General features: G+C 41.0%; 1 protein-coding gene across 1 annotated transcript in view; it reads left to right on the forward strand.

Annotated features, from left to right (window-relative positions):
- Positions 1-11,290, forward strand: part of LOC109970881 (LIM homeobox transcription factor 1-beta-like) — a 33,106-nt gene that overhangs the window by 14,458 nt on the left and 7,358 nt on the right. Inside the window, exons 3-5 of the mRNA XM_020618758.1 lie at positions 9,547-9,779; positions 10,008-10,183; positions 11,055-11,132. Of these exons, the coding sequence (XP_020474414.1) occupies positions 9,547-9,779; positions 10,008-10,183; positions 11,055-11,132 (487 nt within the window). The remainder of the gene's footprint in view (positions 1-9,546; positions 9,780-10,007; positions 10,184-11,054; positions 11,133-11,290) is intronic.

The following is an 11,290-nucleotide window of genomic DNA, read 5'->3' on the forward strand; positions in this document are numbered from 1 at the left end:
GAACACTGTCCCCCCAACCCACCCTCTTCAGCCTTTTGTGCTCTTCACCTGCTCAAAGCTTGCCTATTTATGAGGGTATAAATGGTGGTACATGTCCCTGTGCCTCCAGGATAATTATTATTGGCACTTCCAGGCTAACTAACATGCTGATTGGAAATGATTTCACCTTGAACCCACACTATTTAATATGTGGGTGGCATGGTGATGCAGTGGATAATGCTGTCACCTCACAGCAAGAAGGTAAATGACCTCTTATAGTTTTGCATATTTATTCATTCCTCTGCTTTGGATAGACTATAAACTAGTACAATACCATGGTTTGAAGAATAAAGGAACTCAAACTTTAATTAATCTTATGTCAGGGTATCGCACTATTGAAATGTCCAACAAGGTTATGTACTGTATTTCAATTTTAAAAAGACTGCAGATCCTGTCAGTGTGTTGTCTTGTGGTTCAGAATAATCTAAGTAATTGCACACTTTTTGGCTGTGGCTCAGATGGTTGTCAGATTTTTTTTTGTTTTTGTATGTTAAGTCTTTTGGGTCACTGTTCTGATGGAGTGTTAATGTCTTGTGTAATAATGTGGTCATCATGGCCCAATTAGACTTAAATTTTACAGAAACACATGTGACAGAGACTTACTCTGTAGACGCCGCCCATCTGTGACATTTACACACTGAATGATAGAAGCTGTGTGGAGTTTGATTATTGTTATAAAACTTTAGTCTGGAAGACCTTCACTAAGAATCATATGAAAATAGGACAAGGCTGCTGTTTTTTATTTGTAGCTATATTTACTGTTTTGAATTTCAGAAAACTGCTAATTTTTATTAAATGTAGTGAAGTTTGTTTACAGAATACTTAACCATGTTTTTCCAGTTTTTTTCGTAGTGTCTTGAGAAACACATCAGAATTATGAAAACAAAGTTTGCTCCCAATTCTATTATATTATATAGTATTCGCTGTTTTTGAGATTAGTTCAGAGTTTTTAAACGGTATTAGGACTGAGAGAAGAATACACACATTCTCTGTCTGAAGCAAATGCACCTATCAGGAGCAGCACAATTTATTAGTTGGTGGTCATGTCTCATATGCCCTCTCTGTCAGAGCTAGGTGTTGGTGGCGTGTCAGTGCTGCTTGTCCTGGGAGTGGACTGTGGAGACCAGGGGGTGGACAAAGACAACCTGCACTGCCAGTTCTTGATTCTTCTTCATACAAATGTCAGGGCTGGGGATGGGAGAAAGGATCCCTCGGGAAATAAAGCTGCCCCCCGCCCACCATCCCCCACCCACTCCCCCCAACCCACCCTATACAGCCTTTTGTGCTCTTCACCTGCTCAAAGCTTGCCTATTTATGAGGGTATAAATGGTGGTACATGTCCCTGTGCCTCCAGGATAATTATTATTGGCACTTCCAGGCTAACTAACATGCTGATTGGAAATGATTTCACCTTGAACCCACACTATTTAATATGTGGGTGGCATGGTGATGCAGTGGATAATGCTGTCACCTCACAGCAAGAAGGTTCCGGGTTTGAGCCCGGGCCGACCCGAGGCCTGTCTGTGTGGAATTTATATGTTCTACCTGTGCCGGTGTGGGTTTTCTCTGGGTACTCCAGCTTCTTCCCACAGTCCAAAGATATGCAGCTTAGGTTGACTGGTGACTCTAAATTTCCCCTAGAAGTGAGTGTGTGGTTGTCTGTCTACATGTTATCCCTGTGATAGACTGGCGACCTGTCCAGGCTTCTTGCCCAATGTCAGCTGGGATTGGCTCCTGCCCTACCCCCAACCATATTCAGGAATAAGCAGTAGAGATAATGGATGGACTGCATTTATTTGCAATTACTGTAGTAATTATGGCACAAAGGAAGAAGAAATCTTATCACAGTTTCCAAGTTTAGGATAGGCCAGGGATGGCAGAATAGCACAAATAAGTTCAAATCTTGAAAGATCATACTTTCATAGAAAAGATGTCTGAGTAAAAACAGATTTGGCAAATTTATACATTAAACGTTAGTGTTATTATCAAGGTAATTGCACTGTGTAGGTGGGAGGGTCAGAAGGATGTTGAAATGAACTGAGCAACAGATGAGACGCTGGCCTCAAGGGGAGATGGGGTTATCAGCCTGCAGGCAGGGATAGTGGAGGCGTTGTGTGGTGACAGGCAGCAGTGTGTCAGAAAACAAATCAACTGTGACAGCCAGCTGGAGCACCAGTCAGTAAGCCTGAGGCTATGTCATCACTTCAGGATGTAATGATGAGAAGCAGCCATGATCTGCCTAGGAAAAGAACTCCATCATAATGCAGACTGATGTTTAAGGAAGGGACGCACAACACAGGAGAGCCAGTGGCCCTGAACGGAGCCCACCAGACTGCAAGTCGGGTGAGGGGATATGCTGCATGCAGAGATGGTCCTTCTGTAAGACACCACTGTGACACCAGCATTATTACAAAGTTGTTGTTTTTTTATTGTTGTGTTTACGGTTATTTCTAAGCACTGGCAGACATCGGTCTGGTTTCATACAGAAAAGGCAATGGCTGTCGTTTCACAGGACTCCCTCAGATCCAGTAGATCCGAAACACTGCTCCTATAGTCAGATTAATACATTGTTTGCTAGAGTGTGAAACAACTGACTTACAGCTGGTCCTGGTCCAGAATACATCTCATCTTCTTATCCAGTGCTATGGCCCCTCCGAACATCTCAGCTCTGCCTGTTCTGGTCTACATGTGGTCTTAGATCTGACCTTTGTAAGTTCTACCTTTTACTGTTCCTTCTTAATGCTTCTGCTTGTTTCTATTGGTCTTGTATTTTTAATGTTCTTATCCTTGTTCTGATATTATTTTGAATCATGTCAAGCACTTTGCAGTTTATATCTTAATGAAATGTGCAAATTGATTGAGTTGCCTTGTTATGTCTTTGTACTAGTATATAGCTCAAAGACTGGAAGCAGGGTAACCCATCTCTGTAGTGGACATATGAAGATTAAATTTCATAAATCTTCTCAACTGGCGCTGTTGGGTTTTTAAAAAAAGCACATTTTCCAAATGCCACACTAGCTCTTTAAAGCTATTAACTGATTAAAATGGTCCATTTGTGGAATTCTACAACTGTACGTCAATCTCATCTGATTTGCATTTTTTTTCTTTCACTGTCACCAAGTAGATGTGAGATGTCTTCTCTTTCACTCATTCACACTCTCGCTCTCTGTGGTACTTGGCATCAGATTTTGTTCTGCTTTATTGCCAAGGGAAGACAATTCCAACTTCTTTTCTCTAAACAGCACTTCCAAGCTCTGCTGAAATGTAGCAGACATAATCGCTTTTACCTGTTGTTCCAACACTGAACATGGAAGTAACTGATGAATGTGCTAATGTGTAATGTCCAAGTCTTGAGCTGCAGTCATGGATAAGGAAAGATTTTTGAGCGTATGTGTAAATAAGTATACACAAACACATATTTAATAAGAAATGAGATGCAAATACTCTTAGGAATTTATATACATGCAAATGTACAGCTGCCACGGCAACCTGCCCTTGCTCACAGTACAATTTTGTCATGGTCACTGAGCTCTAATTTACGATAGCTGTGTCTCATTTCAGAGGCTGCATCCTTTGAAGGGTGTGGCCTACAAGGGCATGGCCTAAGTAATCATTGTCGACCACGAAGGCTGAACCATGGGCCAAAGAGTGGAAGCAAATTAATGTTCATGGTGTCAAAAATCACATGTTCAACTCCAACATGCAGTTTTGCTGGAATATAAGTATTTGACATTTTTTGTTTGTGTCCAAATACTTTTGGTGATGTGGGAGATATGTATATGTATTTTTCTGCGTGAAGGGATAAAAGGATGAATATTTTTTCTATTAACCTGCCTTACCTTCAATTCACCAAATACTTCTCTGACAGAACTCCAAAAAGTGAATATCGGATTGATGGCTGAGATCATTTCTCCACTAACAAACATGTTGAAGTCAGTCCCCCAGAGGATACCGAGACCTTACTTTGACTTCTTGAGCTTTGGCTGAGCAAATAGCACACCCCCACTCTCTGAATCTTGCTTTTATTTCCCCCTGCCTCCTTCACAATCATCTTTTATTTATGCCTACTAATTAAAACTCCAACAACCTGCCACCCAAAGCCACCACCCACTTACCCAGTCTTCTACTTTAGGTCACTGAGCCCCCTGAGGACAGTGAACAAACAAGAGAACAGTGAAGGAACACACACAGTCTGTTTTTACTACTTCATCCTTTCTCCACTCCTCTTATCCACTTTAATCCTGTACCTCTTTATGCTTGTTAAGCCGCTCAGGCTGTTTGGAAGCACAGGGCGCAGCGCCAGGGGGTCAAGGAGGTTTCTTCAAAGAGGCGGCCCTAGCAGTGGTGGTCCTGGTCTCACTGAAATGAACTGCTGAAGGCTTTTCATGAATCCACTGTTAGAACAAAAGTTCACTCACATTTTAAGTGGCACCTAACACGATTTAAAATAAACAAGACTAAAAGGCTAGAGCCTCATGAGAACCAGTTTTGCTTAAGTCTACAGCCTCACTAGCTGTCCCTTGAAGCTGTAGTATTCTGTGGACCCTACGTGTGTTATACAGAACCAAGAGTACAATTTTAATTTAGGTATTTTTAAAGCTTTAACAAATGTACATAGAGCTAAAATGTAAAAATTGTCCTACAGAGAGGTCAAAGAGTCATAAATGAAAGGCAGAAGAGTAGTTTGAACGTCTGGTTTAAATATATTGAGGAAAGGAAGACGCATGTGTTTGGGCATGGTCTTGCTCCTGAACTTCAGATTAAAACCTCCAATTCACTAGCTGGGACCTTGCCCTTGAGGAGGGATGTATAATTGAATGAATGCTTGAGTACAGTGCAGTTTGGGGGAAGGCTTTGGAGGTTCACGGCACTGGCAGACCCCCAAAACCTAAGAGATGACAGCAGATTGGATTCTTTTGAAGCCTTGTGGATTTGACCTGATGTAAAGATGGAAGGATCGGGTTGACCCCTGCCCGTGATGAGGTGGTCCAGAACACTTTTATTTGAGCTGGAGTGGTGGCACCTACTAAAAGGACATGAGTAGAGATCAAGTGTGATGATGGAGAGGGTGACAATTATCTGGAAATGGTTGAGGAACCAGAATCTTGTAGCCACTCATCCTAAATCCTTGGCATAGAGTGTTGGTAGAAAAGGTGCTGTGCAGTAGGTGGAGTCGTAGATGATGGACAATTGGTTCATATAGACCAGGGGTGGAGTTTTGCTTGTGATGAGGATAGGCTCAGGATTGCCTAGTTGATTCATTTGCTTCGTATGAGAATGAAGGCAACAACTGAGTCAGAAATGATCTTGAGATCAACAACTCCTGGATGAATTTGCAGATCAAAAAAGCTGATTGTGTTGTGAATTCAGTACATCTTAGAACCTGAAGAAGGTGTGAAAGAACATTGTCTTGAGAGAAGAGGACACGGTTTTGGAGGATAGGTTGATTGGATGGTGGAAAGGAGATCTGATATAAGTGGAAGCTGCTTGTACTGGAGATGTACGTTTGAAGTCCTTTGATTAGTATTTCAGCTGGGGACGTGGAATGAATAAGTGATGAAATTTCAAACATGAGAACTCGATGAATGGAAGATGTTCCATACTGAACAGTAGGAGGAAAGAGTTCTGGGGTAACACTGTTGACAATGGTATCCTGTTTTAGACCGATGCAATGAGATGAGTCTGGGTTTAGATCAGCAGCCCTATAGATGGAAACAGAGGAGTAAGCATTGGGAGTTCCTCTGCATTTGGAGCTAATGACCTGAAAATGGAAGCAAGAGAGAGACCACAATCTGATTGTAGAAACCAGGAATGTTCACAGTGTGAATGGTGAACTGGTATCATATTGCTAGACACATGAACCAGTGTACTGATGGAGATAGAGGGACAGGTTGCATCCTGGTGTTGGGGAAAATGGAAAATGAAACAGGCAGCCCAGTGCCAGGGAGTTGCTTTGACCTTTGTCGATAATATCAATGGTTGCCATGTTGTCAGAGTGGATGAGGATGGTTTTACATTCATGATCAGGGATTGCAGTAAACACAATCGAACTAACCTAAGGAAAAGCATAAAGGTTGAGAAATTACCAGAGCTCAGATGGCCATGAGTCTGTGAACCGTTTCAACCTCCGTATGGCCCCAGAATCTACTGAAGGGGTGGTGTTAGTGACAGGGTTAATGTAATGAGGAGTGTGACAGACACTGAACTGGAGGAGATGATAGGTGAGGCAAAAGGAGGAGAACATCCCGAAGGACATTTTACATATGAAGAAATTCTTAGGATTACAATTTAGGTTGGTCAAATTTTCTGCTATGCAATAAATAGGAATCAGATAGACTGGCAACATGTCCAGGGTGGGCCCTGCCTCTTGCCCAGTGTCAGCTGGGATTGGCTCCAGCTTTCCCATGCGACCCTATTCAGAAATATGGATGGATGGATAACTTACCAGACATACCTGACAAAACTTCTAGCTAATGTTTTACATTTATGTTGATAAAACTAAGATTTACAAAACAAAATGTCAATGTCAGCCTAAATATGTATTAATAATATTAGTAGTAGTATTTTCAAAGGCTCCTTGTCTTCAAATTGACATGAAATGCTTATTAATTGTGGGTAAAGTAGTTCATAAAATGTTTAAAAAAGACATAACACTGAAACCATTCATCAAGTTCCCAGTCATTTGTGTTTACAATAGCCTGACTGTCTCCTGTAATCTCCTTCAGTCTCTCCACTGGCCTGTGTGTCATTGTGTAAATGTCAGCTTCTGAACAGACAGAGGATGGAGGGAGATGGACAGCAGAGAGGAAAAGCTGCTCAAAAGAGAAGGGTCACACACAGACGAGGAACGCAGCTGTCCAAACACTGAGCCTCTCTGTACCTGCTCTATAGCTACCTCTTTCCTTTAGCCCTGTTCTCAGATTCAACACTCAGCCTGCCTGCCTTTGCTGCTTTCTGGTTGCACATTGTTTTTCTGTGAACACACCTGCCTGCTACTGCTGGAAATGCAGCTGATGAGAGCACTGAGGCTGAGTCGAGCAGTAAAGCTGAGGATCTTAAAATCAAAAAAAGCTCAAATCTAAACTACATAGAGTGGTCTGATACTGCAGTCGGTAGATGATTCACTCTGGGTTCTGCACTACGAGGAACAGCTTTCACATTACATGTAGTGATTTGTTCTATTGATCTATTGATCTATTGTGTGTGTGTTTGTGTGTGTGTTACTGGATGCATTGCCATAAAATTTGGTATATCCATCTCTTTTATTGCTCTTTCAGGTTCTCCCTAAATTTTCAGATGGCTTAGGCAGCTTGGGGAAAGGACAGGAAAGGAAAGATGGAATTTGATTTGAAGTTAAATTTAGAACATTATGTAACACCAACTAATAACTTCCTTGGCTAGTGTAACTTTCCTAATTTAGTAGATTCAGCTACATTACAAATCCTCCCCAACAAAGCTATAGCCTACTTCGTGCATTCTTTGCAGAGGCTGACTTTATCGATGGCTATAACTACGTCCTTGGTCAGAGGTACAGAGAAACATTCAATCAGCTGTTTGATTAGCTTAGCAATGTTGCCAGTCACACAATCATTCCTTTGAACACTGGTTGTTGATCGACAGGTTATTCCTGTTGCAAGCTTACATTTTATTTGAAGATCAAGTCACCTCACTGTTATTTTACACACTGCTATATCACTTTTTTATATTTATTTAGTGTAGTTATAAAGATACTGAGGTGCCATGCCTAAGGCTTTCCATAGTAAGGAAACCCCAATTTTTATTTTCAAATTGCAAATTGCACATATAAAAATATAGTGAACATATAAGAAATGTAAAAAAAAAGGGCTGAAATATTACATAAAGTTTTTAGGCTTGGCTGAGGTAGAAAATTTGATATACTGATAAAAGCAAAATGTGACTGCATGCAAAGGAAACAGAATTCAGAATAAATTATGATGCAAATGAAACATGCCATACATATCTCTGAAGCCTCTGTTCCACCAAAAAGATGAAAAATTGCAGGCCTGTTAAACATTTAAAATCAAATATACAAACACAATTACATGTGCAAAATGTTACTTTCCAAAGCAGTTGTACTTGGTTACAAGGTACTTTATGCCTGGTTTCTACACACTGATAACACTTCCAAATCACCCTCTACACAAATCTCTCTCTCTTTTGTCTTTAGCGCCTTGTCTAGCTCTTCTCTCCTCGGCTCTACCTTCTCTCTCTTTGTGTTCTCTGTGGGCAGATCTCTCACTTTCACTGTCAGGAGGAAGAATGTGTCTATAGAGATCTGTGTTGGCTGTGACTCTGGCTTCTTCCTGAGTCCCAGTCTTGGCTCCAACCATTTGTTGCTCTTCAGCTTGCAGTCATCATACTAATACTATACTAATCCACACACAGCACTCTTTGTGAGTACGGATAACAAAACGCCACTCTGAGTGCAGATGATCAAATGGATGCATTTGGACAATCCCTTTTCTTTCTGAGAGAGAACACAGCGCCTGCAGGATTTCTAATTCTGTGCAATTTTTTCTACTGCTCATGAGGTGCAGTGATCAACTGTGTCTGACAATATTGTAATATTCAACTATTTGTAACTCCATCTTTGGCCAGGTGCGTGCGGTGGTGTGAAAGCTAAAAGGGTTTGGACTCTCACGCCTAGTTCTTCTTACATAAAATGTGTGTGTTAACACAATGGCACACCTACTTTGGTCACCTTTTTGTGTACAGTTAGTCTTTGAGAATGGGAAGATTTGTCCAAAAATGTAAAACATTTGGTGAAGATGAGGGAGAGGTTGGTTTTTGCTAAATTGTGAACAATGTATCTTACAGTTTGCAGTCTAAACATTATGTCTATGTCCATAGAATGTCATAGGGATGATGTATTCATGTTGGCCATTAACTAATGTCAGCATTCTTGTAAGGTGAAAGTGTTGTTTTCAGGAGACGGGGTTTAATGTTGCAAACTAAAATAAAGTGAATTTGGTTATAATGTAACACAAGTGAGATGCATGGTATGGTGAAGGTTTTCTTATCCCCACCATCAAAAGGCCTTTCACATACAGTGTTCGAAAGGGTGAAAAATGATCCTGTACAGTTATGATACATTGTGTAGTATATGCAGTGTGAAGAGTTAGTTTATACTCCTTCCTTTGGTTTTTCTCTCAGAAGACTTAAGTGTCTTGTGATTGATTCTTCTCTCTTACTGTGTTATCAATAGCTATTTTGTTTACATTTTCTGAGAATGATGTGCCAACCTGCTGTTATAGTGTCACAGTCATAACTAGATACGCTTAACTCAGGTGCTTCGGCAAAAATGGTACACAAATCAAAAAGAGACCGATACCCACACATTGATGATGCTCCCACAGCTAATTTAGGAGAGCAACACACAGATCTTCATCATGAAGACATAATCTAGAAATGCTGATTATGTGTATTGGTCTAATAAATGGCATTCCTCTCTCTCTCTCTCTCTCTCTCTCTCATGTGTTTCCTCAGGTTGTTTGCCACCAAGTGCAGTGGCTGTTTGGAGAAGATCTCATCCACAGAGTTTGTGATGCGAGCTCTGGAGAGTGTTTACCACCTCAGCTGCTTTTGCTGCTGTGTCTGTGAGCGCCAACTGTGCAAAGGAGACAAGTTTGTTCTGAAAGAAGGTCAGCTGCTATGCAAGAGTGACTATGAGAAAGATATGGACTTGCTGAGCACAGTCAGTCCAGAGAACTCTGACTCAGGTAACACTGGAAAGTCTATAGCAGGCTATTACAAACCCCATAAATTTGAAAACAAATTCAATTACTTAATGTCCTAATCTCTAACTTGACAAGTGGTTCTCATTTTCATTATTCCAGTAGAACTTGACCTTGCCTGGAATCCCAAAAAGATAATTTACATGAGTGGAGTCAGTTTTGTAGTAAAATAAAAGAAGTGTGTTTAATTAGTTTCTGTGTGTCTGCTGACAGATAAGAGTGACAGTGAGAATCTGGATGTCAAGATAGAGAAGTGCCCTGCAACAGGGAAAGGCAGCAATGACAGCAAAGACACTCGTCAGCCCAAACGGCCGCGCACCATCCTCACCTCCCAGCAGAGGAGAGCCTTCAAGGCCTCCTTCGAGGTCTCCTCTAAACCCTGCAGGAAGGTGATGCACTAAGTAAACTGTAGAATTTAAGCTTTACTTGGTTTGCAGATTGGAGCTATCACACTCCTGTTTCTGTTTTGTCATGTCTTTCTGAAATCAAGAGGTAAGCCTGAGAGCGGTACTGTTGAGTAAAAGCCCTATAGCATTCATAACGCAGCACAGAAAAACTGCAAAACATACAAGAACAGTGTATAGAGAAAAACCTCAGAGCCTCGTTCAACCGTTAATATATTTACTGCTGATGATGTGATTGAATGTTTGCTTAAGTGTTAAGGAATTCAACAGATGTAGATAGATAAAGGAAGGTAAAGGGTAACAAAGCTATATTTTGTCTCATATAACATTTGAAAATGTCCAAGACTTTCACATCTTTAAATTCACAGATGTATTAAATTATTACTTGCAATTGGTTACACATATTGATGCCAATATAGCATGTTGGATATGTTATAAATAAGCATCCCATTTAAACACAGTATTGCTAGATTACATTCATCTCACCTTATTGTAGGTGGAACCTCAGAGCTCAGGTTTTAGGATTTCTTTCTCATGTAACCCCAGCATGATCTCAATTCCAACAAGACAGACCTTACAGACCACCATCACAACTTGGCTATAGAAGGAAATGAAAGATGTTTAATTCATGCACTCCCAGGATCAGCAGGGACAGTGGATGAGATGGAAAGATGCAGAAAGGAAGAAACTCAGCTAGAGGGAAATGTAGGACATGGAGGCAGGAAGGATCAAATATACCCCTCACATACTAATAGCAATGATTACATACTGGCTGTCTGACATTTGGGAAATATGCGCTAAACACAACACACCTGATGTTAGTGTGACTGATGTGTGACTGTGCTGTGACATGCAGGTGAGAGAGACGCTGGCTGCAGAGACAGGACTCAGTGTTCGTGTGGTCCAGGTCTGGTTCCAGAACCAGAGAGCAAAGGTCAGTAAAGCAGTGCACCAAAAACGAGCCAGTAACACTCACAGTGCATAAATAGGTAATGCTGTGTTCACATCATATGTGACTGAAGCATTCCCATATTTCTGAATCGCAAGCATTCATCCTCAGACAGCAGCTCTCACACTGTGCTTTTTACTCAT

The sequence above is a fragment of the Monopterus albus genome, unplaced genomic scaffold, assembly GCF_001952655.1.
Source record: "Monopterus albus unplaced genomic scaffold, M_albus_1.0 scaffold209.1, whole genome shotgun sequence".
Lineage (NCBI taxonomy): Eukaryota > Metazoa > Chordata > Actinopteri > Synbranchiformes > Synbranchidae > Monopterus > Monopterus albus.